General features: G+C 30.8%; 1 protein-coding gene across 1 annotated transcript in view; it reads right to left on the bottom strand.

The window, feature by feature from the left end:
- Window positions 1-27,658, bottom strand: part of LOC145333887 (uncharacterized) — a 190,758-nt gene that overhangs the window by 30,362 nt on the left and 132,738 nt on the right. The window contains exons 8-12 of the mRNA XM_080179144.1: window positions 24,327-24,370; window positions 8,143-8,189; window positions 1,403-1,512; window positions 906-1,085; window positions 478-548 (exon numbers count right to left, since the gene is read on the bottom strand). Coding sequence (XP_080035270.1) covers window positions 478-548; window positions 906-1,085; window positions 1,403-1,512; window positions 8,143-8,189; window positions 24,327-24,370 — 452 coding nt within the window. The remainder of the gene's footprint in view (window positions 1-477; window positions 549-905; window positions 1,086-1,402; window positions 1,513-8,142; window positions 8,190-24,326; window positions 24,371-27,658) is intronic.

Below are 27,658 nucleotides of genomic sequence, written 5' to 3'. Positions count from 1 at the left end.
ATAGATAGATATATAGATAGACAAAGTGTTTTTTCTTGTGTTGATATGTCTGCCAGCTCCACGGGTTTCCAAGATCCTAGATAGATAGATAAATATAGAAAGAAAGATAGATAGATATATAGATAGACAAAGTGTTTTTTCTTGTGTTGATATGTCTGCCAGCTCCACGGGTTTCCAAGGTCCTAGATAGATAGATAGATAGATAGATAGGTAGATAGATAGATAGATAGATAGAAAGAAAGATAGATAGATAGATAGATAGATAGATAGATAGATAGATAGATAGATAGATAGATAGGTAGATAGATAGATAGATAGATAAATAGATAGATAGATAGATAGATAGATAGATAGATAGATAGATAGATAGATAGATAGATAGGTAGATCACTAGATAGATAGACAGACAGAAAGCTGGATTATTATATAGAATTTAGAGAGGTAGATGTTTAGATAGAAGTATAAAGTTCAACTAACCTCTAAAGCATCTAAATCATGTTGGCCTCTAAGTTCTTCAAGATTGGGTACAAAGTGAGCATCATACATGTCTAAAAATATATTAAAAGAAATTTAGTATTTAACAGTAGATAAAAGAAGAAAGTTAAAATATTTAATTATTCCTTAAATTTATCAATATTATCAATAAATCACTTGAAAAGACATGGGCCGATAAATTGATGTACATCCCCAATGATGATACACAAAATTAACCTTCTGTATATTGTGGTTGAAACGTTATTGGCACTTAATTTAATTAGCTGACCAGTAAAAATTCAGTAAAAGTCCCCAAAGTTGTTGAGCCAACATATAAGAAAATATTATCATAAAACTTTGGGGACTAGTTTAATAAAAAGCCATTTGTCCCCTCTCTCTCTCTGGACTATCTCTATTTAAGATATCCTTACCTACAATATGTTTGCACTTATTGAGCAGATTATCAATATTGATGACAGAGACATCTGACGGCAAACTTTTAAACCCAATTCTGTTCGTGTCCAGCTGATTGAACAAATCAATGGAGATCTCTGATTGGTCGAATATTTCGTCCGTTGGGGAAAGCGCGCAAAATCCAAGATCGTCGGCTCCTAAAATATAAACAAGTTAATTTGTACGGGTTATGTCAGTAAATCACAATATATGACATTTTTTTTTTATTATAAGCATATGTATTTATAGTTTTTTTTTTAATTTCTTTGATAAAGATACAGCCACAAGAAGATATGCTCGTACTTCCAAACATATTAAAAGACACATGGACAAAGTTAGTTATATAGTAGATGCTCAAAAAGGTAAGGTTAATATTAACAAGACTTTCAAGTAAATCATATCTGCATTATGGACTGACGGACGGATGTACAGACACTATGGTATATACAGAGTAGCTGCGCTCAAAAAGAAATACCTCCACAATAGCTATCCGTAGAATAATTGCTGGTTGTCCGTTTGGACTCTGTTTTGTCCAACTGCAGCTGATCATACTCCACATAAAATAGGTCATCCTTGTTCTCATTACTGAAATAATTATGATTAAGATCTCGCAAAATGCCCTTTTTTCAAAGAAAGGCTAAGCATATATTAGATACACAAAATAAACTAACCAATTACCAACCAAACAAGTCCCCAAAGTTGTCAAGCCAACGCATAAGAAAACGTTATTATTAAACTTTGGGGACTAGTATAATAAACAGCTCATTGTCCCCTCCCTGCCTGGTTCAAACTAGAAGCTTCAAAACAATAATGAAAATCTACAGAAGGGGTGATTATGTTTATCATTATTGGAAATGTACATTCTATTGAATATGACATAATAGGAAAATCACTCTTGATGCTTTTCAACGTTCTACTCAGAGAGGAAGGGGACAATTGACTGTTTATTGCACTAGTCCCCAAAGTTTTATGATAACATTTTCTTGTTCGTTGGCATAACAACTTTGGGGACTTTTGTTGTATTTTAATTGGTTAGTCCATTTAGTTAAGTGTCTAAATGTTTCAATCACTAATTGTAATCTACAGAAGGGGCAATTTTGTGCATCGTCATTTGGGATGTACATCAATTTATCAGCCATTGTCTTATCCCTTTTGATCCCTGCAACTTCCAATTCCCGCATATGCTGCATATAGAGGAAGGTTAAATATGTATAAAATGGTTTCTAAGAAAAGGTGGCGGCGTAATAGTTTTTGGTGGAACCTATTTTTGTTATTGGATCACTCTATATCCCTCCCCCTTCCACCACTTGAAAAAATATTGTTTAAAATTTTTTTTGTTGATTAGCAAGTGGTGCTAAAAATTCATTAAAGATAAAGTTAAGAGAATTTTAAAAAAAGACTCATTTTTAGTCCATCGATTTCTCTTTCTATAGTTTTTTTTTCATGTTTTTTTATAAAGTAAAAAAATTGGGAAGTGGGAGTGGACAACCCCCTATTTCTAATTTTAGTTGGAGTAATTTTTATAGGCGAATTATCATGGGAGGGTAGTGAAGTGATAGTTTCTTGTTAATTGTAATTAATTTTTTTAAAAAACAATCAGTTAAATAGAATTTTATTGCATGTAGGATGGGAGGAGGGGGGAGGGTGGAAGTGGTTGTCTGCTAGGGAATTCTGGGATTTTGCCCATATTTTTGGCCGGAAGAAGAGAGGCAAAAAATATTGGGAGGTGAGATAAAAGGACAGTTTTACATTTTTGCATAATTTACAAACTAGCTACTTTTTGTTTTTCAGATTTAGAGACTTTCAAAACCAAATTTCAATAATTCATCTATTTGGGACCTTATTGTCACTGTTTTGAATCTAATAAAATACAATCAATCATCCTACTTCCTAAAATAGCAAAAACTAGTGATTTTCAAAAAACACCGAATGAAAAAAAATGTAAAAACTGCAAAAATTGTGTGCTATTGCTCAGGGAGAGGGGGATGTTCGTTGGGCTGTTTATTACACTAGTCCCTAAAGTCTTATACTCAAGTTTCCTTATTTGTTGGCTTAACAACTTTTATTGAATTTTGATTGGTTGGTTCATTTAATTAGGTGTCAAACATTTCAACCACTAATTACAATCTACAGAAGGGTTAATTTGTGCATCATCAAAGTCGATGGACATAAAACTAAAAAATGGGTTATCAAATATTTGTTAGGTAGTTTAAACTATGAGTGTCAACACTTATTAATCAATCTACAGAAGGGGTATCTCTATGTATCATCGTTGGGGATATACATCTATTTATCGACCATTGTCTTATCCCTTTAGATCCCTGGTTATTGCTGGTTGGCCGCAACATGGGGGGATCTATTTTCTGCAAATCAATTTATTTTATCATGCACACCACTTCATATCTACACTAGTGTGTTGGGCGTTACACTTCCTACAATATTTATAGGAATCTATTTTTGTGTAGGGGTTAGAAAGAGATTAATATTCGATGGATTAGAACTGTTTCTCAGCCATACTAAGAAAATCATGTATTAAATCTTACAACAGTCAGTTTTCCACGAATATTAAAATAAATAGCAAAGCATAGGATTAATACCAATTTTGTAATCCCGAGCCTTTAATCATATTATAACATCTGGAGAAAGTTGTCTATACTACGATGCGATAAATAACTAGGGGTGCTGCCACTTTTACCACTAGCAAAAATACAACCACTGTGTTTTTGAAAAAAGGGGGTGTTTTTTTGTCAATTTCGTTTTTAGTTGTATTTTTGACAATATTTTTTTATCCACTGTCAAAATTACACCTTTACTACTGTCATAAACACAGTTTTACTGTCATTTTCACACCCATGAAATTCAATGAGGCTGTCAAATTCACAGTTTTGATGACAAAAATACACCTAAATATTTTAACATTAATATAAGTATTTTAACCAAGTTGTAATAACTTATAACTATTAATATTAAATAACTAATATATATTTTTTTGCCCAATGGAATAAAAGTTCGAGTGATAGCAAACAGGGAAAGATATTAATTAATTCGAGTTTTTATAAAGGCAATTAAATTTTTGAAATTAAATTCTTTTGGAGGTGAAACCTAAATTGCAACTGCTTTTTATTTTAGGTTTTTATAAATATGAAAAGGAGAAAAAATAGCATTGATAAGAGAGAGAGGGAGAAAGGGCGGGTTTTTCATGAATTTACAAGTTTTAGTGCCAAATCTTTTAGGTATATTGGGATAGGATAATAGAAAATAAATCAATCTTTTGTGAAAAGAATTATGGTTGTCGATAAATAAGTGAGCATTATATAAGCCACTCAAATCTTAATATGATAACTTTTTGAGTTAATAAGCCAATTGATTGTATAATAAATGTTGTTAAATATCATCGATAAAATGTATAATATTATGAAAAAGGCTGTGTTGGCATATTAACAGCAAAAAGAACTTAATTGAGTAATTAACTTCGGGAAAAGAAGGGGCTAGGGTATTTGGAATCACAAAGTATTAAAATTATAACATAATGAATAAAATACTATGTTATTATAACAACAGCTCTAAAGAACTGAATTAAGTAATTATCTTGGGGGGAGTTTTAATCCCCACTCAATCCCACTGAATTAGAGTTAACTGAATTAAATTAAGTTATTAACTTACATACGTTGGAGGATATCTGCCCCCCCCCCCCCCCCACCCATTCAATTCCAACATGAACAAAATTAAGTAGTTAACCTGGAGGAGGTGGGGGTTTCACCGAATCCCCCCCCCCTCCCACTGAATTTAGTTAACTGAACTAAATTCAGTAGTTAATAAATTCCCCCTCCCCCCCCCATAAACCCGCTGAATTATAGTTAACTGAATTAAATTAAGTAGTTAATATTTTCACCCTCTCCAAACCCCAAACCCGCTGAATTATATTTAACTGAACTAAATTAAGTAGTTAATAGTTTTGCCCTTCCCCCCCCCCTCCCGCTGAATAAGAGTTAACTGAACTAAATTAAGTAGTTAACGTAAGTAGGGGTATCACACCCCCTCCTCCCGCTGAATAAGAGTTAACTGAAATAAATTGAGCAGTTAATAGTTTCACCTCCCCCCCCCCCCCAACCCCCAACCCCGCTGAATTATAGTTAACTGAACTAAATTAAGTAGTTAACAGTTTCACTCCCCCCCCCCCACCTCCGCTGAATTATAGTTAACTGAACTAAATTAAGTAGTTAATTAAAATGATTGTTTGAGTTAAAAGTTAAATAAGCATTTAGCCGCACAGCATACATTTAAATTTAAACAAGGATGATAACATGTTCATAAGTAGCGCAGCAATAATAAGCTTATTAATATGAAAATGGGATGCAGATCTTGAATTTAATTGAGGTAGAAAAGTAGTAAAGTATCTACGTTGAAGTCCCTTCTAACCCTTTTAAAATCCAATCTTAAACAAAGATTACAATTTGAAGGGATATGGCAAAGGGCGATTAATTCTTGTTCAACTATTCTTAGAATAAACACAAAATTACCCCTTCTGTAGAATAACATTTTTGTTGGAATACCCTGCTAGTTTGTGCAACCGAATCAATGTGTTTAGAATATAAAATTAAAAGTATGTTTAGTACATTTAAAAAGCGCATAGGATAACAAACCTACCACTTTAGTCTAATGAGTAGCTACATATTTATACTAATCTAAACATGACATTGCAATGCACTTGTGAAATGAAAATTAGTATCTCGGTAACAGCGATAGGTATCTAGAATAACATGGACAATTATGGCCATAATTTTTGGAAGGTATTGTATATAAATCATTGACAAATAGTGAAAAAATATTATATAAAAGTAACAGGATCTGTGTCTGTGTGTGTCTCGGTCTGTCTGTACCCAAGGATCTTTGTAACCGCTTAACCGATATGGTTTTCCTTTACAGTGTAGCTTACCATAGGTCCTGTGGAAAGTTATAACTATTTGTGGGAGGGTACCACCATCCTCCCATGAGAAAACGCAACAAAATCAAATCTTTTTTACTTTTTTAAAAACGAAAATTAAAAGTTGGGGGGTTGGTCTCCCCCCCCCCCCACACACACATAAAGGCCCCTAGAGACACCGTTAGTGATAGATTATAATCAAATATTCGTTGGTTCCTTTTTAATCAAATCTTAATTGGTCATAAACCAATTCGGTATCTTTGTGAAGCTTCCCTAAAATGGAGATTTCAATCGGTTCAGTGGTTGCGGAGACCTAAATTACAAACATTTATTTTTCCTATTATCTCTCCCCCTCATTTGAATAGAAATGAAAATTGTGATTTGTTCAGCTGTATAGCTAACATAATAATTATACATGTAAGTATGTATGCTTTGCTTTAGATAACAGAGTTTAATTAGATAGACAATTAGTTTATTTAAAAGTAAATTACAGATGTTTGACAACCCCGAGGCACTTGGGGATCTTTTTAGTCAGCTAGCAAATTGCTTTCTGTACGTTTGTAGCGACTTGGCTGAGATAATATTTACGATGCTATTGGAAGATCTTCAAAGACACAATTAAAAGTCGGTACAGGGTCCACTGGGTTGGAACATAGATTATTTGTCTCCTTCCCCTTTATTCTTTTACTTTAATCATTTAAAATTATTCTAAAGTTAGAGTCTATTCGTCAAGACCATAATTGTAAGAAAAATTGCCTAATTTTTAAATTCAATTTTATCGTCTATTATCTTATCACTTAAAGAAGATCTCACCTTTTTATGTAAATTTGTATTAAACTACAGGGATCTAAACGGATAAGATGATAAAATGACCGACCGATAAATTGGTGTACATCCACTATGATGATACTTAAAATTATATTGCAATTAGTAGCTGAAACAACTCAACTTAATGAACAAACCAATCAAAATTCAGTAGAAGTTTCCCAAAGGTTTTAAATCAACGAATAAGAAAACGTCAATGTAAAACTTTGGGGAATAGTGTAATAAACAGCCCAATGTCCCCTCCCTCCCTGATAAGTTTACCTTTAATGGCTTTACCATTAGGTAATTTTCTGGAAATGTTTAAATTGGTAACGTGTAGGTTTAAAGCTATTTTTGTGATATTTTAGAACCGTTACTTAACGTTTTAGAAAACATTTTAATAACACTTGTTTCTTATCAGTCTATCATAATAACTCTAATAGTGTTTAGTAGCATTTCATTTCAAATTCATTTTTATGAGAGAAAGAAAAATAATAGGTGCGTTTTCGTGTAAGCCAAAAAAAAATTTTTAGCAAATAAAAAAATATGAAAATAATCATTAAAGACAAAAGTACAATGTTGTAAATGAGTGAAAATGGAAAGTGATGTACTTTGTAAATATAGGCTGTTTATGTAAGTTACTCATGTGAGAGACAGACGAACGGTTTAATGTATGAATATTAGATCTTAAGGGTTAAGACAATGGATGATAAATTGATGTACATCCTCAAAGATAATAAAGAAAATTACCCCTTCTGTAGAATACAATAATTGGTTGAAAACCAACCAATCAAAATTGAAACAGTAACCAAAGTATTTAAGCCAACAAATAAGGTAGTGTGGTAATAAAACTTTGGTTACCAGTGAAACTTAATGACCCCTCCTTGTTAATGATTATGTTGTGCTATTAAGAAATCAAAATAATTTGCAAAAATGTATGTACTCCAATAAATTGGAATGGTATATATCATTATTAGGTCATAGGGTTAGTTTAGGAACAGGTAACAGGATTCTGAAAAAAATTTAGAATAGTTATTTGTTGCACCGAATAATAGATAAAATATATAAAATATTTAAAATTAAACTCAAGTTTTGTTAGCCCCGGGGGGCCGAAGCCTCGGGATATCAAAACTGGTATTAATTTCATGTTTTTTTTTTTATTTTGTGGAAAATTGTCTATAATACAATGAAATACACGATTTTTTGGTATGGATAATCCACATGATATTAATTAATTTCGAATCCATACTTGAAATATAGCTAGAAATATTACCTCCAGGTTCACCTGTATAGGGCCAAGGCATTTTTTCCTTATTCTTACTATGGCAGTAGGTGCCATATTAAAAGTCTTTAGTATTGAGTGGTTTAGTTCAGACAGAAATTTTTTCCCCTATTTTTAATTCTTTTAGGTTCTTAAAAGAAAACCGACAAACTTACCGACTTGTAAGAATTATAAAGTAGCTTCGCTACTAAAAAATACCACTTACTTGTTAGAATAGTCCTTTTCTGAAATCAGGGGGGAAGATGTTTTATCCTACAATTTAAACAATTATCTCTAATAAATATTTTATTGTGTCTTTTTGTTATTGTTTACTTCATTCGTGTTTTTATTCTGTTTTTAATAATTGATTTTTTATTACTTGGATTTTACAATCTAATAAAATTAAGCTTGTAGCTGACTAAAACGACGATCCTTCCCATCCACCTCATTTACCTCATCTCCTCCCACCTACTGGATAAAAGAACTGGCCAATAAATAATGTCTATGTTAGCAACCTAAATTGACGACGTCATAATATCCATGTATATTCCAAATATTCTTTTAAAACATTAGGATCCGAATTTGTACATACATATTTTGAACTTTTGCTCGAGTTCTTTACCTTTATTTATAGACAGACAGCTTGCCGCGAATATTGAAATTAAAAACTGGTAATAATTATGATTTTCATTTTTATATTCATGGAAAAATTGTCTGCAATACGATGATAGATAGATAGATTATTGACAAAAATATTTCTACACTTAAATAAAGATAGAAATAGATAGATGGATTTATATATATACAGTGTGTTTTTTTTATGAGCACTTTTTTGAAAGCAATTTTACCCCACTTATAGTTATCAGAATTTAATGATTAATGGCTTATTTTCTTCGTTTTTTAAGGGAAATTATGAAACAACCAAAAAAAATTACAGTTTTTGTTGAAAAAGTACAGTAAAGTTGAAAATTAAAAACTTAGGTGACAACATCTAAAAATGGTTTTAGCGCATTTTTCTTATGCTCAAAATTGGATTTTCAGTAGTCGACTTTGGGGGGCCAGTACTTTCTCCCTGATTGAGATATGGCCTTCAAACTTTGACCTATTCTAGTACATGTCCCCAATAGTATCTGTATAAATTTATAGCTCTATATCTCAATTTTGAAGCGTTTTGCAGCCATTCTTGCAAAAGGTAGAATATTTGAACATAAGAAAAATGCGCTAAAACCATTTTTAATTTTTTTAATTTTCAACTTTACTGTACTTTTTCAACAAAAACTGTAATTTTTTTTGGTTGTTTCATAATTTCCCTTAAAAAACGAAGAAAATAAGCCATTAATCATTAAATTCTGATAACTATAAGTGGGGTAAAATTGCTTTCAAAAAAGTGCTCATAAAAAAAAACACACTTTATATATAGATAGATAGAACAATGTAGGATGATTTAGAGTTATTAACATAAATATTTCTACACTTAAATGAATATAAAGATAGATATATAGATAGATATCTGGATGGATGGATGAATAGATAGATAGATAGATAGAAAAGTATAAGATGATTTAGAGTTATTAACATAAATATTTCTACACTTAAATAAGTATATAGATAGATAAATAGATTGATAGAATAATGTAAGATGATTTAGAGTTATTAACAAAAATATTTCTACACTTAAATAAAGATAAAGATAGATAGATAAATAGATAGATAGAATATATGTAAGATGATTTAGAGTTATTAACATGAATATTTCTACACTTGAATAAATATAAAGATAGATAGATAAATAGATTGATAGAATATATGTAAGATGATTTAGAGTTATTAACATAAATATTTCTACACTTAAATAAAGATAAAAATAGACAGATGGATTTATATAATATATATAGATAGATAGAACAGTGTAAGATGATTTAGAGTTATTAACATAAATATTTCTACACTTAAATAAAGATAAAAATAGATAGATGGATTTATATATATATATAGATAGATAGAACAATGTAGGATGAATTAGAGTTATTAACATAAATATTTCTACACTTAAATAAGTATATAGATAGATAGATAGATAGATAGATAGATAGATAGATAGATAGATAGATAGATAGATAGATAGATAGATAGATAGATAGATAGATAGATAGATAGATAGATATATAGATAGATAGATAGATAGATAGATAGATAGATAGATAGATAGATAGATAGATAGATAGATAGATAGATAGATAGATAGATAGATAGATAGATAGATAGATAGATAGATAGATAGATAGATAGATAGATAGATAGATAGATAGATAGATAGATAGATAGATAGATAGATAGATAGATAGATAGATAGAATAGTGTAGGATGATTTAGAGTTATTAACATAAATATTTCTACACTTAAAAACATATAAATCAAGAATATGAGGATAATACATTCAAAATTTAAATATTTCCGGCGGTTTCCTTAAAATTGCATAGTCGAGCAAAATTAACGGGTTAAACATTCGAATTGCCTATTCTGTCTATCAATATCGCGCATCTGACAGCACAAGGAACCATTTTTAATGTCTTTAATTATGGCGCGGTTCTGATCCGAGATTATAACTCATTAACTCGCCAACGACGAGCCGATGTGCATTAAGATATTCTTATGTCATTATGTTACAATTGTCCTTTTTTCCCAGTATGGCTTCGAAACAGATTAATATCCGCTGTATTAGAACCGGTTCCCAGTCATACAGATAATTTTCCACGAAAATTTAAATAAAAACCATAGAATTAACAGCAACAAACTAACAAAACTGGTTTAAATCTTATTTTTTTATTTTAATACCCGAGGAAAGCTGTCTATAATACGATGCGACAAATAACCTATTCCAAGAATCCCTTAAAACCTGTGACAGCGAGCTGTGCTGTTAGAATGTATGCAATTCTAAATTGGCCACAAATTGCCACGGACACGAATATAAAATCTCAAGAAAATTATTTTGCTTTATAGATTTTTTTCTAGTTAAAAATAATGATCATTATGACTAATAAATGTGTTTTTTTTTCCGAACACAAATACATGTCGACTATAATATTTTTTAGCTTACATAATATCGATATAACAAAGGAAATTTAAAGTATAACTTTTTAGAGGGTTGAATATTGTCTTGAAAGAGTGGAGAAATACTTCACTGGACCTTAAAAAGCTTGACTGTAAAGGGGAACCATATCAGTCGATCGTTTACAGAATTCTTGAGCAACAGACAGACAGACAAACATACTGTTTCTTTTATAAAAGGAATACACAAAGAAAACTTTATTACTGTGATTTTAAAAGGCACAAAAGTTTTTCTTTAAGATGATTCTCTTATTGCCTCAAATTGCATTCAAGCTAATTCAAAATAAATACGGAGATCTTCAAACAAAACAACTAAAAGTTTTTGCTTCGCTTAGTAGCATATCATGAATATGAACAAATTAAAATATAATATCATGTAAAAATGGAAAATATTGTTTTATCTTCTATTAATATATCCTAGCTTTCATGAGCTTTGAATTCCAAGAAGGAGGGAATGGGCAAAAAACTAGCTTTAAACCAACCTAGTTGAAACCTAAGTAAAAAAGAGCCCGAATTTATCCCGGGACCTTTATTAAGCTGTCTTCTAAAGGAGAACAAAATCAAAACATTAATTAGCACGATGTTAAAAACAAGCACAAAAAATTGTACTACTTTATATAATAGGTTATTCTTAGCTATAATGTTATATTTCAACAATTACCGTATTTTAGTTTGCTGTTCTCTAAAGGATAAATATTGTTAGCTTGTTATTGCTGCGCTACTTATGAACATAATTTATGCTGTTTTATAGAAATGTTGAGAAAATACTCCCCAACAATAATAAGTATGTATGTACATCGGGGATCTAAAAGGATAAGACAATGGCTGATAAACTGATGTACATCCCCAATGATGATACACAAAATTACCCCCCTCGGTAGATTATAATTAGCGGTTTAAACGTTAGGGCACTCAACTTAATAAACTAACTAATCAAAATTCAATAAAAGTCCCAAAGGTTGTTAAGCCAACGAATAAGAAAAGGGACTAGCGTAATAAACAGCCCAATGTCCCCTCCCTCGGCCCTGTAAGTATATTGTACATATAGGGACAGATAAAAGTATCTTATATTATTAAGTAACAGGATGTCTATCTATATGTATGTAAGATCTTGTTTTAAAGGAAGTTTATGATTGTTTCAGGCAGGTTTAAAGCTATTTTGTTTGGGAAGTTTAAAAAATCTTAAAGGATAAGACAACGTAGGAAAAATTTATTTAAATTTATCCCATGATGATAAACAAAATTATCCCTTCTTTAGATTTAAATATTGGATACTATTTCTTTGGAACCAACCAACCAAATTAAATAAAGGTACCCAATACAAATATAAAACTTTGGGTACCTTGTGTAATTTTTATAAAGAATAAATATCCTACCCTCTGTTTATAAGAAAACTAAGGAAGGTTATATGAGAAAGGTATAATTTTGCTCATTTAAAATAAGCATTAATAAGCCATACAAAATTTGTAAAAACTGCAGAGTATAATTGGCTATTGTTGTTATATGCACAAACATCTTGAAAATATGGTTATCCTTTTATAATAGTAATATTAACTAAATGCTAATCCGATATGGTTCTCCTACAGAATGTAGCTTCTCATAGATCTTGGGAAGGTTTATTACTATTAAGGGAAATATACCACCACCCGCCCCCACCCCCGGATATCGTTCCAAGAAAAAAACATACATAAGCAAATGGTCGATTTCCCCCTTCCCACCCCTAAAATGCTCCTAGAGGCCTCTAGGGGTCGTCACCGCTTTAACAAAATAAAAAGAATAATAAATAAGTAGAAGAACCAGACTAACAAATAAAACTTTAGAGAAGCAGCTCTAATATAATGGATCTATTATTACTTGGATCTTACACCAGATTTTCATGTACTCTAGAGTAGGGAACCTTGAAGCGGGCTAATATACTGATCCAACCTATCGACCCCTTAACCCCATCCCAACTCTACCTACTGGACGAACGAAATGACCAATAATAGATGTCCATGTTAGCAACCTAATTTGACGCCAATTTTTCCCCTGTCATAAAATCCACGTATATTCTACATCCATTGATGTTACCAAAGATACCGCAACTTAATTAGTTGTGATTTATGCCACTAAACATTTTCAACAAACAGTAATATGTAGATACATAAATAAAAATACTTTTCAGGAAGGGAGGGAACATTGGACTGGAAACTGGACCAGTACCCAAAGTTTTATACATTAGCCCTAGCTTTCTTTAAAAACATTGGGTTCTTTAATTGTTTATTGATTGGTTTTAATATTTCAACCTTTGATATTGATCTATATGAAGGGTATTTTTTATCATTATTGAGGATGTACATCAATTTATCGACCATTGTCTTATCCCTTAAAGTCCCTGTCATATAAAGATAGATAGATAGATTTATGTTGCGTAACTTATTCAACAGGCGCATAAATATTAATGTCAATTACCCAGGGAGGGAGGGGACAATGGGCTGTTTATTACACTAGTCCCAAAAGTTTTATAATTACATTTGGTTCAACAACTTTGGGGACTTCAGTGAATTTTATTTGTATGTTTCATTAAGTTGAGTGTCCAAACATTTAAAACCATTAATTGTAATCTACAGAAGGGGTAATGTTATAATCATTATTAGGGATATACATTATCGAACAATGTCTTTCCTTATTTACAGTTCGGGCCACAATATCCCCCCCCCTTCCACCACTACTCTCCTAGATAACATTTTACTAGTCTATAATAGTTATTTCTTTCATCGTATTATAAACGGCTTTCTGCGGATATAGAATGTACAATTATAAGATTAAAACCAGTTTTTTTAGCCACGAGGTACCGAAGGCACTGGCTAAAAAACTGGTTATAATCTTATGATTGTACATTTCTATATTCGTAGAAAGTTGGATATAATACGATGCTAGACATAGTTTTTTCGTATAGATGAGAACCGGTTCCTATCCACCGGATTCGAATGAATACGAGAAAACAAAATATAGATAACATTTCTATGATTTTAGTACTAGCAAGGCTACTCTATAATTCACTACAATTACCCCTTCTGTTTATTAAAATTAGTAGTTAAATATTGAATTCAATAAAATTAATATTTCTGTTCTTCTCTACTTACAGATGTGGTATCCTTGTTGAATACCTATTCATTTTATAGCCAATGTATTTCTTATTTTATGATTAGGGCTGTAAAAACTAAACAGCTATAAATAAATAGAAATACATGAAAATTGAGTGCTGTACTTAAATATTATAATACGGATCTTCATTAATCGATATATTGTTATTTGGATGTTGCACCAGATTTTCATGAACTCTGATAAAGTGATACTCGCAGCCTAATAAAATAACGATACCCCACATCCTGTCTCTCCTACAGGATGAACGAACTGACCAATAACTGAGGCCCATATTAGCAAGGTAAATTGATGACAAATTTTCCCCTTTAAATATATCCATGCATCTCCTATATCCATTTCTTCATAACAACAGATCTCTAGTACAGATGTTTATACAGACAACTACCTCCATTCATTTTTCAAAGACCTCTTTTGTCTGGTTCTTAAAATTTTCTGCTACTTGGCTGTGTTAATATTAGCGATACCATTGGTTGATTTTCAATGACCCAATAGGAAGGTTGCACAAGACGATTGCGATGGGGATATACAGTTATTTAACCCTTTCCCCCTCTAGTGTTTTACTCTAATTTCTTAACTATGCACTAAATCCTGTAAAATTTTCTGTGCAGCCTATAAGTTAAAGTCCCAAAGCCTTACATTGACATAAAAAGAATATAAAAAACTTAGAAAACTCCTAGTCCCAGGCTATCCTTAGTTTTCTTTCAAGGATTGAACCCAATGTTAAATAAAAAGAGTTTAAACATAATATTAAAACTGAAAAATATATGGAAAAAAATAAGTTTTGATCTGCCCTTATTTATTTTTTCAATAAGTAAAAACGGTTGAGGTTAAGAATTAGCCTAAAACCTCCCCAGAAGATTTATTAAGCTTCCCTTTAATACGCAACCCATTTAGAACAGCAATTTCAGAGATCTTTTGACAAAAAAGGATAAATCGCGTGACAAGTAGAAATATAGGTTTGCGTTGCTCCGTGATAAAAAATCAAAATTTAATTTCATCTCCTTATTGAAACCCTTATATGAAAAAACAAGGATGGCTAAATCTATAAAAGCGAAGCTTAATAAAATATTATAATTATAGATTGTGTTTATAGAAATGCTACGCTTACAACATTATGCTTTATCATCACTGGAATCATTACTTTAAAAAGCACAGTAATATAAAATATGGGTCTCATACCTAAATATAATAATGTTAAATATTAACTTTCATAATTTCTGGCAATTATACCATATAAATACTGGAATCTTGATACACGGTTTTATATCGAAAGAACGATTCCAACAGGCTTAATAAATGATATATTAGAGAGACGTATGGACAAACGATAACTGTAAAAAAGCCTTGCTTAAAAAAACTCTTTTTGCCCTTAAGATGTACAAATACATATGATCATTTTTTTTCATAAAAAAATGAAAATTCAACCCACGAAAACATTTTGTTAAAATGCATTTGGTTCTGGGATTGGAATAAATGTTCAATATTGACTTAGAAAGAGATTAGTATCCGCTGGATTCAGCCATACTGAATAATCTTGTAAAGCATCGAATTGCAAACAATTTTCCAAGAATAATAGAAAAGAAAATTATAAATGATTTTAGTTTTTTTTTACCTGGTCCTTTAGCTTTTTAGGGTCAATAAAACTGAATTTAATCAAATAATTTATAATTGTATTATTCTCAGAAAGCTGACTATACGCTGAAAAGTTTGTCGAATCAACCAATCAAAATGAAATACAAGAATAAGATAACGTGGTTATATTAAACTTTGGGTACAGTATAATTTACAGTCCAATATTTCCTTCCCTCTCGGCAATTAACTGTTTTTAAAAAAAATCTGCGCGTAATTGGTTGTTAATCTGAATAGTTATTTACCACATCATAGTATAGACAGCTTTTCGCTGAAATTAAAATTAAAAAAAAAACATAAGATTAAAACAGTTTTTTTAGCCCCGGCTCGGATTAAGAAAACTTCTAACAATTTTATGATTTTTATTTTAATATAAAAGGAAAATAATACGATGGTATTCATGATTTTTGAGTATGGCTTAGAACCGATTTTATCCAGCGGATATTAATCGGGTTCGAAGCCATATTGGAATGTTTATTCCCACTCTTCTGATTTGCTTGCAATTATTATCATATCAAATTTGTGCAAAGGTTCCAGGGATAAAGGGAGTGGTCAATGGGCGGATAATTAATCCTATGCCCAATTCATTAATGCAGGGATAGGAAAGTACAATAATCTTCCCATAAGGACGTCCAAGCTTTTTATTTTGAGGGGGATGCAATGAGGGGTTCCAAAGGTCTGAGGGGGCTTATTTAATGTATTTTTAAAAGATTGAGGGGGGTAAAATAAGGAATTCAAAATTTTTAAACAGTGATAAGACAATGAAAAATAAATCATTTTTTCCCCATCTAAACCCTCCTGGAGATTAGAACAAAATTTTAGACATCACAGTAAATATTTAATAAAAATCCTCAAAATGAAAGAATGTGTTTATAAAACATTAGGTACCAATATAATATACAGTCCAATGGTTACCCCTCTCTATAAAGAGAGGGGTAGGTTTCTGGTAAAATCCGTAAAGGTTATGTGTTATAAGTAAAAAACAGTGGTAGAACGATAAAAATTTATGTTAACTTTTAAAAAATTTTTTTTGTCTATAGTTCTTTTCAATAAGAAATACACATATTTAGTGAATATTATCGTTCTTCTACTATTTTTAAGCCTTAAAACACACACCTTTACGGATTCTACCAGAATATTGAAATGCCATTAACGTATGTTTATTATTAATTATCAGGGATTGAAAAAGATTAAATTTTCTCTATTTAACTTTCCCAGTATCTTTGTTCAAGAGCTCTTTTATTAAGATCAATTTGTTTACAAATAGCGTAGCAATTCAATAAAAGAAACACGATCTTTGTCTTTCTTTACTGAATGATCTTGCTAACCGCTGAACCGATATGATTATTCTGTACACTGGTGATTCTTATAGGTCCTGTGAAAATGTATAACTATTATGGAGTAAGTTACCACCACTTTCCCAGGAAAAATCACCCCTAGAAAAAATTTGTATGTGTTCATAATAACATTATGTCCATAATATATCAGCAAATAATTATTTATCTGATATCACTTTGTATACATAATACTTTCATTTAAAACAAAGCAATATTTTTTTTGTTTTCAATAAGAAATCTTATAGACGTGCTTACAATCCAAATTCTAGAGCACCTTCGCTACCAATAAAAAATTTAACTTTAACACTTTGCCTGCAAAACCTGCCATAAAAGGAATCAGCTCGTAATTGAAGTCTTTCTGCTGAGGCACTTTGATTGGTAAAATAATCAGGGTTCTAAAGGGATAAGACAATGGACGATAAATTAATGTACATCCTTTATTACAATTACAATTAGTGGTTAAAACGTGTGGACCCATCTTTATGCACCAACGAATAAAAATTCAATAAATATCCCCATAGTTTTTAGGCCAACAAATAAGAAAATGTTATAAAACTTAGGGACTTAACAAACCCATTTACTTTTCCTCCCATGAATAAAGGGATATGACAATGAAAAATAAATTGTTGTTTATTCTTTTCAATAGGTACAAAGTCATTAGATTTGGGGCAGATTTTTATAAAATCTTTCATTGCCTTATCCCTTTTCCTTGTAGGTTTAATCATGGATCAGGACATGCATACTAAAAAGCAGGGAGGGAGGGGACATTGGGCTGTTTATTAAACTTGTCCCAATAACTTTCGGGATTTAAATGAATATTGGTTGGTTGGTTTCTTAAGGTGAGTGTCTAAACGTTTCAACCTCTAATTAATTTTGTGGATCTACAGAAATGGTAATTCTAAGCATCATTATAGATGATGTACATCAATTTATCGGTCACTAGCCTATCCCGTTAGTTCCCTGAAAATTAAGTCTTATTTAGTTTGAGAAAAACATAATTTTAGAAATAATATGCATTTATTAAAGTTTCGGCAACGTTTAAAAACATAAATTTAAGTCTTTAAACATGGCAATAATTGTTATTTTTAAACTTTTAATCTATATTTTCTTTCTTTACATTGAAGTTCCATCATATTTTATAAACATTATTACTATTATATCGCATCGTATTATAGATAGCTTCCGCGGATATTGAAATGAAACTTATAAGATTAAAACCAGTATTGCTTACCCAAGGGGTTGAAGGCACGGGTTTAAATTTACTATTATATTTTCTTATTTTTGGAAAATTGTCTGTAATACGATGCAATACCTGATTTTTCAGTTTAGCCTATACCTATATCCCTGTTCTGTCTGTCTGTCAGTGCTGGTATAAATGTGAATGGACTACTGTGAAATTAGATTGCTCTGCCCTTAGTCTGGGCATGTCATTTACATTTTCCTAACAAAACAGCTAAAATTGGTAAAAAAAAATAGTAAAAAGAAGTTATAATCTGGAACTCCTTATGTATTATTCTTAAATCTAAAATAGAAAGTTTGGGGTGGTCGACTTCATTACCTCCCCCCCACGTCAAGTGTCCCAAGTGGGTTCTAGGGATGTAGCCGCAAGTGTAATAAAGTATTTTTTCTATTATGAAACTTGTTGTCCGTAATGTATAAACACTTTTAATCCCAAATTAAATATGCATAAAAAAGAGACCCCCAAAATAAAAGTCAAAAGGTCCATTAAATTGTATTTAAAATAATTATATATGTTGTATATCATATATGCCTTTATTAAAATTAGTTTATTAAATCAAATGTCCAAAATTTAATTAGTATGCTCTCTTATTCATTAGCTCGAAAACATTTGGTACTTTTACTAATCTTTTAATAGCAGTGTCCAAACTTTGCAACCAATAATTTTAATCTACAAAAAGGGGTTATTATGCTTTTTATCATTGCGGATGTATATTAATTTTTGAATGTCAATTGTCTTATCGCTTAAGATCCCTGTGAATTATAGAAAAATATAAAACTCTAGATATAATTTTTTTTATATTTATAACATAATATTATAAACAGCTTCCTGCGGATATTAATATTAAATTAAAAAGATTAAATCCAGTTTTGTTAATACTGAGGAGCCGAAGGTACGGACTAACAAAACTGTTTTTAATATTATGATTATTATTTTAATATTTGTAGAAAACTATTTATAATTCGTGACAATACTTGATTTTTCAGTATGACTTAGAACCGGTTCTAATCTAGCGGATATTAAACGGTTTCGAAGCCATACTAGAATAGAATTTAAAAATAATATCAAATTCCCAAACTTCAAATATAGGATCTTTTACCAGGCTTATCTCAAATAAAACAGAACCGAATTTGGTCTTTTAGACTAAAACCAACAATTATATTTTGAAAAGTACATTTGAGTAAATTCTGATTTTAAAAAAATGTTGATTAGCATCAAGTAGCTTGTCTTTGCATATTAGCCTGTCCCAAATTAAACCAGAGAGGGAGGGGACATTCGTCTGTTTATTACACTAGTCACTAGTCCCCAAAGTTTCATAATAATAACGTTATTTTATTCGTTCGTTTAACAACTTTGAAGACTTTTATTGAATTTTGATTGGTTTGTTTAATGAGTTAAGTGTCAAAACATTTTAAACACTAATTGTAATCTACGGAAAGGCTAATTTTGTGTATCATCATTGGGTATGTACATCAATTTATTGGTCATTATCTTATCTCTTTAGATCCCTAGGAATAAACTCATTAAAACAAATTTAAAGACAACAACTTCTTTTATCAATTGTTCCCCTCCCAATATTTAGTAGTAAAACAGAATTTTAAGTTGATGGCTAATAAATTGATGTACTTTCCGAATTATGTTGCATAAAATTACCCCTTCTATAGATTACAATTAGGGGTTGAAACGTTTAGACACGTTTAACTTAATGAACCAATCAATACAAATTCAAAAAAGTCCTTAAAGTTGTTAAGCCAACGAATAAGAAAAGTTATTATAAAACTTTTGGGACTAGTGTAATAAACAACCCAATGTCCCCTCCTCATCTGGGTAAACATAGAAATTGTCTTGATCCATTTTAACAAATGGACTTTGTAACAAAAGTCGTGTAATCAAAGGGTTGTACTTTTCTATAATTTGAGCCAGGCTGTTGCACCGCCTCGCCCACGTTCATAGTTAATATTTATCTGAAAACATCACTTTTCAAAGGACACTCATTTATGTCAAACTTTAATTTTACTAGTATTAATAAACGTTTTCTTATTCGTTTGCTAGGCAACTTTGGGAATTTTTATTGAATTTAATTGGTTGGTTCATTAAGTTAAGGGGTGCTGTCACTTTTTCCAGTATGGCTTCCAAATCTTTTAATATCCGCTGGATTAGAAAAGTTCTTAGCTGTAATGAAAAATCATGTCTAGCATCGTATTACATACAAATTTCCACGAATATACATACAATTTTTACTAGATTTCGGCCTCTTTGGTCTAACAAAACAGATTTAAACATTTTAATTTATAATTTTATTAGCCGCGGAAATCTGTCTATAATACGATGCGATAAATAACTAATAAATAAAAAGTATTGTAGTCTCCTCTAAAACTCGCCTTTTACATAAGATATGCAAAACTAATAATTGTTTGAAGCTCTACAAGGACATAGACAAGTATAAGATAAAATGTAGGGTATCTGCGCGAATAAGAATTTTTAAACATTTATAACAGTTATTTATTTATCGTATTATAGACTGCCTTCCGCGGATATTAAAATGAAAAGTTACACATAAGATTAAACAAGTTTTAAATTGTTTTTCATTTTATAATGTTTATTTTAATATTCGTGCAAATAGTTTGCAATGCGATGCTTTACTTGATTTTTTCGATCTTATTGAAATAAATATATTTTCAAAGTTTGATTCTTGATTCGATAAAGAAATATAAGGTGTATTAAAGCTATAAACATTAAACAGGCTAATAACCAATTGATAGTATGACCTTTATCGGGTTGTCCTAAGTTTTTGAGCATGATTATGAGTTGCGCCTGTTCATGGGCCAACTCATTTCCCCTAAAGTTTCAAACAAACAGTACTAGGTCAGTTAAAGAGGACATTGGGCTGTTTAATTCACTAGTCCCCACAGTTTTTCTTATTCGTTGGCTTAACAACTTTGAGGACATGAATTTTGAATAATTGGTGCCTAAGCTTAGGTGTTCAAACGTTTTAACCACTAATTGTAATCTACAGAAGGGATAATTTTGTGTATTATCATTATCTTATCCATTTAGATCCCTTGCATTAGGTACATTTTTTAACGTCTTTAACTGCATAACTTTTGCACTACTTTTGACGTCATATTCTCCATCTCTTTTTTAGGGGTTTTCTTTCCCACTTCTCCTCTCATCTTCCTTATTTTATGACGTCACAGGAATCAAAAGTGACACAAAAGTTATGCAGTTTGGTCTTCGTCCTTATTATTAACAATTATTTTTAATAATTCCTGACCCCCTGGTTGAGAGAGGGTTGGTTGATATAATTTGAGATAGCCTATGCCTACATGTGCAGGGATATAAAGGGATAAGACAATGGCCGATAAATTGATGTACATACCCAATGATGATACACAAAATAGTTCCATCTGTAGATTAAAATTTGTGTTTAAAGCGTTTGAAGACTTTGAAGCAACCAATCAAATTAAATAAAGTCCCCAAAGTTGTTATGGCTAAGTGTAATACATAGCCTAATGTCCCCTCCCTCCCAGTTGCCTACATATGTCTATTTCAGCTATACGGGGATAGGGCAACGGCGATTAGATTAATCTACAACCATTTCTTTCCCCCAAATATATGTATTTTCTAGTTACTCATAAATTTTGGGGGTAATATTGATTTATCTAAAATTGTCTTATCCCTGTATGTCCCTGATATTTCATTTTAAGATCTGTCAGTTAAATTCATTTTCAATATAGCATTCTTGCAGTAGCGAAGCTACTATATAACTAGGGTTTGTTCGTACGCAGGCCATTCTTAACCTATCTATTCTTAACCAATATTTAAGCAAGATTTAAACTAGGACAATTTCATTAAGGTCTTAGTGACCGATACCGTGAAAATGGCTTAAAACCTGGCAATGACCAATGTTCAGTTTTTTTTTCATAATTAGATTCCAGTATGGCTTCGAAACTGGATTATAACCGGTTATCAGCCATACTAAAAAATCATGTACTGAATCATACGACAATATTTTACGAATGATGAAATCAAAATATAAATACTTGTTTTTATTGACCCTGGCCAAACAAACTAAATAAAATTATATACCTTTATATTTTACAATCCGCGGACAGCTGTCTATAATAAGATGCGATGAATCAAAGTAAAGTTTAGTTTAAATGCTAGAAAATTAATAAAAAAATGTCATCCTAATAATGAATAATGTCAATTACACTGCTTTATGTTGATTTTAATGAGTTTGATTTTTTTTTGAAAATTTTAATTGAACAAAAAAAGTCAAAGTCATTTTATATTGCGTTTAACCCCATAGGAAAAAAAAAGTTTACTCAGGAAAGGAGGAAAATTAAACTGTAAATTACACTGGTGCCCAAAGTTTTATAACCAAGTTCTTTTAAATATTTAATAACTTCCATTAGATTTTGATTGGACCATCTAAACTAAACCATCTTCAAACAACTAAACCAATAATTTTAATCTGCAGGGGTTATTTTGTTTATCATCATTGTGGATCAATTCTAATCAATTGTCTTTTCCCTTCAGATCCATGGGTTTTACTAAACAATTTGAAATCGCAGTAAGATATCAATTACACATGAGATCAAGGATGATTACGTCCATAAAAACAAAACTAAGGTATTTTTTTTATCGTAAAGCTATTTTAAAAAGCTAAGCTGTATTATTATTAAGCTCGTTCCGTACGGCTAGCTTTTTTGTTAATTTAGATATGTTAGAATTGTCCTATCGTTTTAAACGTTAGGTTAAAGTTTTATTAAAATTTAAGAGTTCTACGTTAAAATTAGACCAATTCGTCCTTGTTGGATTTTTTAACTTAAACCCATTTTTAAAGCTAGGGCTTTTATAACAAGGATAACAACACCATTAAAAGATAGCTCTGTAACGGTTAGAACCAACAATAACACTTGTAGAGTGTCAGAACAAAAAAATAGTTAAGTCTAAACAAAGTTGTAAGCAAATTTGTTGCAAAACTGTTTAAATACATTATACTGTTTAAGAACATACTTACATTTTCAGGAAAAGATAGCACAATTTTAACACGTATAAATTAATGAAAAGAGCTAACCGTTACGGACGTATGGACGCATCTACGCTAATAATAGAAAAGCTTCGCCTTTAAAAATTGATTAAAGAAGCCTAGTCTTAAACAGACTTGGCATGAAAACACCTAATTTTTGGAAATACATATAAATTATATATTTTCTATACATATTTAAATATATCTTTAATAAGAATGCTTAGTTTATGTTTTTATACTGTAACAAATTTCTACATAGACAACTTTTGGAGAAATTATCATCTTTTACCATTTAGTTTTCAAAATACAAAACAATAATTGGTAATTTCTCTCATAGTACCTTGTAGAGCTGGGAGGGGGTCCCACCTCTTACGAAAGCGTTGTTATTTTTTTTTTACTTTAAGTCAACTTCGGTTAGGTTAAATTGGGTTAGGGCTGTCCGCAGAGTTAGGCACAGTGAATAAAAAATATCCCCCCTTCCTATAATTTCAAGGCTCGTAAGGCTCTTGATGGAAAGCACCAAATAATCTTTTTGTTATGTCCAGTAGGATTCCTTAAACGCCTGATTCTTTACTATTTTATATAGAAGGTGCTTTTACACAATACAAAGCACTGCTACCCCTACCTCCTTAATTTTGCAATAAATTGAGAATATGGGGTTGTTGATAGTTTTTTCATAGCCCGCCACCCTGCTGTTACCTAACCCTGCGGTGGTGGCCAGTACCTAATATATTCTAACCTAACCTGACAAACATGTCATGATTACATAAATAACTCCACATGTTTCAATTCATTTTAAAAATAAAGGGTGGGGAATACATGGACAATTAAATTCCTAAAATCTTGCTTTACCACAATCTAAATTAAATTTATGCGCGTAATTTGTTAAGAGCTATTTTAGAGATATTGTTTGCCTGATAAAATGTGGCTGCGTTGTAAACATTCTTGTACGTCACACCTGAAATAGAAACATAAAAAAATTAGTTTTTAGTAGCGAAATTACTCTATAATTCCTAATGTCCGCCCGTCCGTACGTCTGTCTATCTATCTATCTATTTATCTATTTATCTATCTATCTATCTATCTATCTATCTATCTATCTATCTATCTATCTATCTATCTATCTATCTATCTATCTATCTATCTATCTATCTATCTATCTATCTATCTATCTATCTATCTATCTATCTATCTATCTATCTATCTATCTATCTATCTATCTATCTATCTATCTATCTATCTATCTATCTATCTATCTATCTATCTATCTATCTATCTATCTATCTATCTATCTATCTATCTATCTATCTATCTATCTATCTATCTATCTATCTATCTATCTATCTATCTATCTATCTATCTATCTATCTATCTATCTATCTATCTATCTATCTATCTATCTATCTATCTATCTATCTATCTATCTATCTATCTATCTATCTATCTATCTATCTATCTATCTATCTATCTATCTATCTATCTATCTATCTATCTATCTATCTATCTATCTATCTATCTATCTATCTATCTATCTATCTATCTATCTATCTATCTATCTATCTATCTATCTATCTATCTATCTATCTATCTATCTATCTATCTATCTATCTATCTATCTATCTATCTATCTATCTATCTATCTATCTATCTATCTATCTATCTATCTATCTATCTATCTATCTATCTATCTATCTATCTATCTATCTATCTATCTATCTATCTATCTATCTATCTATCTATCTATCTATCTATCTATCTATCTATCTATCTATCTATCTATCTATCTATCTATCTATCTATCTATCTATCTATCTATCTATCTATCTATCTATCTATCTATCTATCTATCTATCTATCTATCTATCTATCTATCTATCTATCTATCTATCTATCTATCTATCTATCTATCTATCTATCTATCTATCTATCTATCTATCTATCTATCTATCTATCTATCTATCTATCTATCTATCTATCTATCTATCTATCTATCTATCTATCTATCTATCTATCTATCTATCTATCTATCTATCTATCTATCTATCTATCTATCTATCTATCTATCTATCTATCTATCTATCTATCTATCTATCTATCTATCTATCTATCTATCTATCTATCTATCTATCTATCTATCTATCTATCTATCTATCTATCTATCTATCTATCTATCTATCTATCTATCTATCTATCTATCTATCTATCTATCTATCTATCTATCTATCTATCTATCTATCTATCTATCTATCTATCTATCTATCTATCTATCTATCTATCTATCTATCTATCTATCTATCTATCTATCTATCTATGGAGAAGGATTAATTTATCTTCCAATGACTTCTCCCCCTAATTTACATATGGGTAAGCTTGGCTCTAGGTAATAGTGAACAACCAAGATAGCCAAAACATATTTGTATGAATAGAGAGAGAGAGAGAGAGAGAGAGAGAGAGAGAGAGAGAGAGAGAGAGAGAGAGAGAGAGAGAGAGATGTGCGTCTTGTAGGCGTGGAGCTACTCTATAATATAGATTAGTATGCATAGTCGAACGCTCCTTAGGGGCACAGCTACCCATTAATCACATAAATGTCTTTTTTTATAAAGTAAAATACAAATGAAATGATCATTATTTATACAAAAAATATTTTTTTTTTACTGTAGATAACACTTGTACCCAAAGTTTTATAACGATACTATCTTATTCAAAAACTTTAGGTACTTTTTTTCAATCAATAATTATAATCTAGAGAAGATATAAATTATTTTACATAATTGCAGAAGTCCCCAAAGTTTTATAACAACGTTTTCTTTATCGTGGTTTAACAACTTTGGGGACTTAATGAATTTTGATTGGTTGGTTTATCAATTGAGTATCCAAACGTGTCCACTAATTGTAATCTACAGAAGGGGTAATTTTGTGTATTAACATTGAGAATATACATCAATCAGTCGGCCATTGTCTTATCACTTAAGATCGATTTATTTTCCTTTTTGCATATGGTTTTAAGTCATGTGTTATGTTAATTAAGCCCTAATAACTATGGATGTTGTTATCCTGGTTGGTTAAAGATATTACAAAGTGTACATCTAAAGCTTAGATAAGCGGTTATGCGATAAAATAGAAGATTATTTAATGCGCTTGGATAGAGAATGAAAAAATATTTGTGATTTTCCTCATTAAATATTCTCAAGAATTATAGGCTTATGATTAAGAGCTTAAAGCAGGTATGCTTAACTTATGTTCATCCTCAATGATGATAAACAAATTAACCCCATTTGTAGCTTAAACTTATTGGTTAAAAAGTTATGGAATTGTTAGTCTGGAAGCAATTAATCAAAGGTCAACAAAGTACCATAAGCTTTGGAGCTAGCGAATTAAAAAACAAGGTTATTTTACTTTGGGTACCAGTGTAATTTTCACTTCCATGTCCCCTCCCTCCTTGTAAAATGGTAGATAAAAGGGAGCGCATAGCTTAAGAAAATGCGCGTAAAGTAGGTATCTTAGAGTATAAGACAATGAATGATAAATCGATTTACATCCCCAATGATAATAAACAAAATAACCTCTTCTTTATACTAAAATAATAAATTGAAAAGTTTAGACACTGGAGTGAGGGGATATTGTACTTTAACTTGCACTGGTACCCAAAGTTTTATAATCACGATTTCTCATTTGTTGTCTTTAAAACTTTGGGCACTTTTACTGAATTTTGATTGGATTGTACAAACCTTCATTGCTAAATTTTTTCAACAATTATTTCTTTAAATTACTGAATGGGTATCCTTATATAAAAAATAACAGGATCTGAGAGTCTTTCTGTGTGCGCGTCTGTCCCGAAGGATTTAGCTAACCACTGAACCGATACGGTTCTCCTTTACAGTATAGCTTCTCAAAGGTCCTAGGAAGGTTTTTAGCTACTTTGGTGGAGGGAAAGAAAAATCGCACCTAGAAAAAATGACACTTCATCCCCTCCCCAAGAAAAATCTAAACTTAGAAAAAAAAACTACAGTTATAAAGGGGGGGAGTCGACTTAGAGGCCTCTAAGTGCCCATAGAGGCCTCTAAGGGTGCCTCATATATTTTCACATATTCTCATGAAATCTAAAGTTTTCCTTATATTTTATGCTTAATTTTCATGATTATTCGTAATTAAAAAGTAATAAGTTACCGTATGCCTAATAGGGGACCATTTGGCAGTAATTAAATCATTTTTAAACTAGGATAATAATGTTCTAAGGTAATTCAGC

This window comes from Acartia tonsa, chromosome 12 (genome assembly GCF_053477335.1).
Source record: "Acartia tonsa isolate MP-2025a chromosome 12, ASM5347733v1, whole genome shotgun sequence".
NCBI classification, from domain to species: Eukaryota; Metazoa; Arthropoda; class Copepoda; order Calanoida; family Acartiidae; genus Acartia; species Acartia tonsa.
Note: the sequence above shows the minus strand (reverse complement) of the source record. Positions and strands in the feature narration are given on the sequence as shown.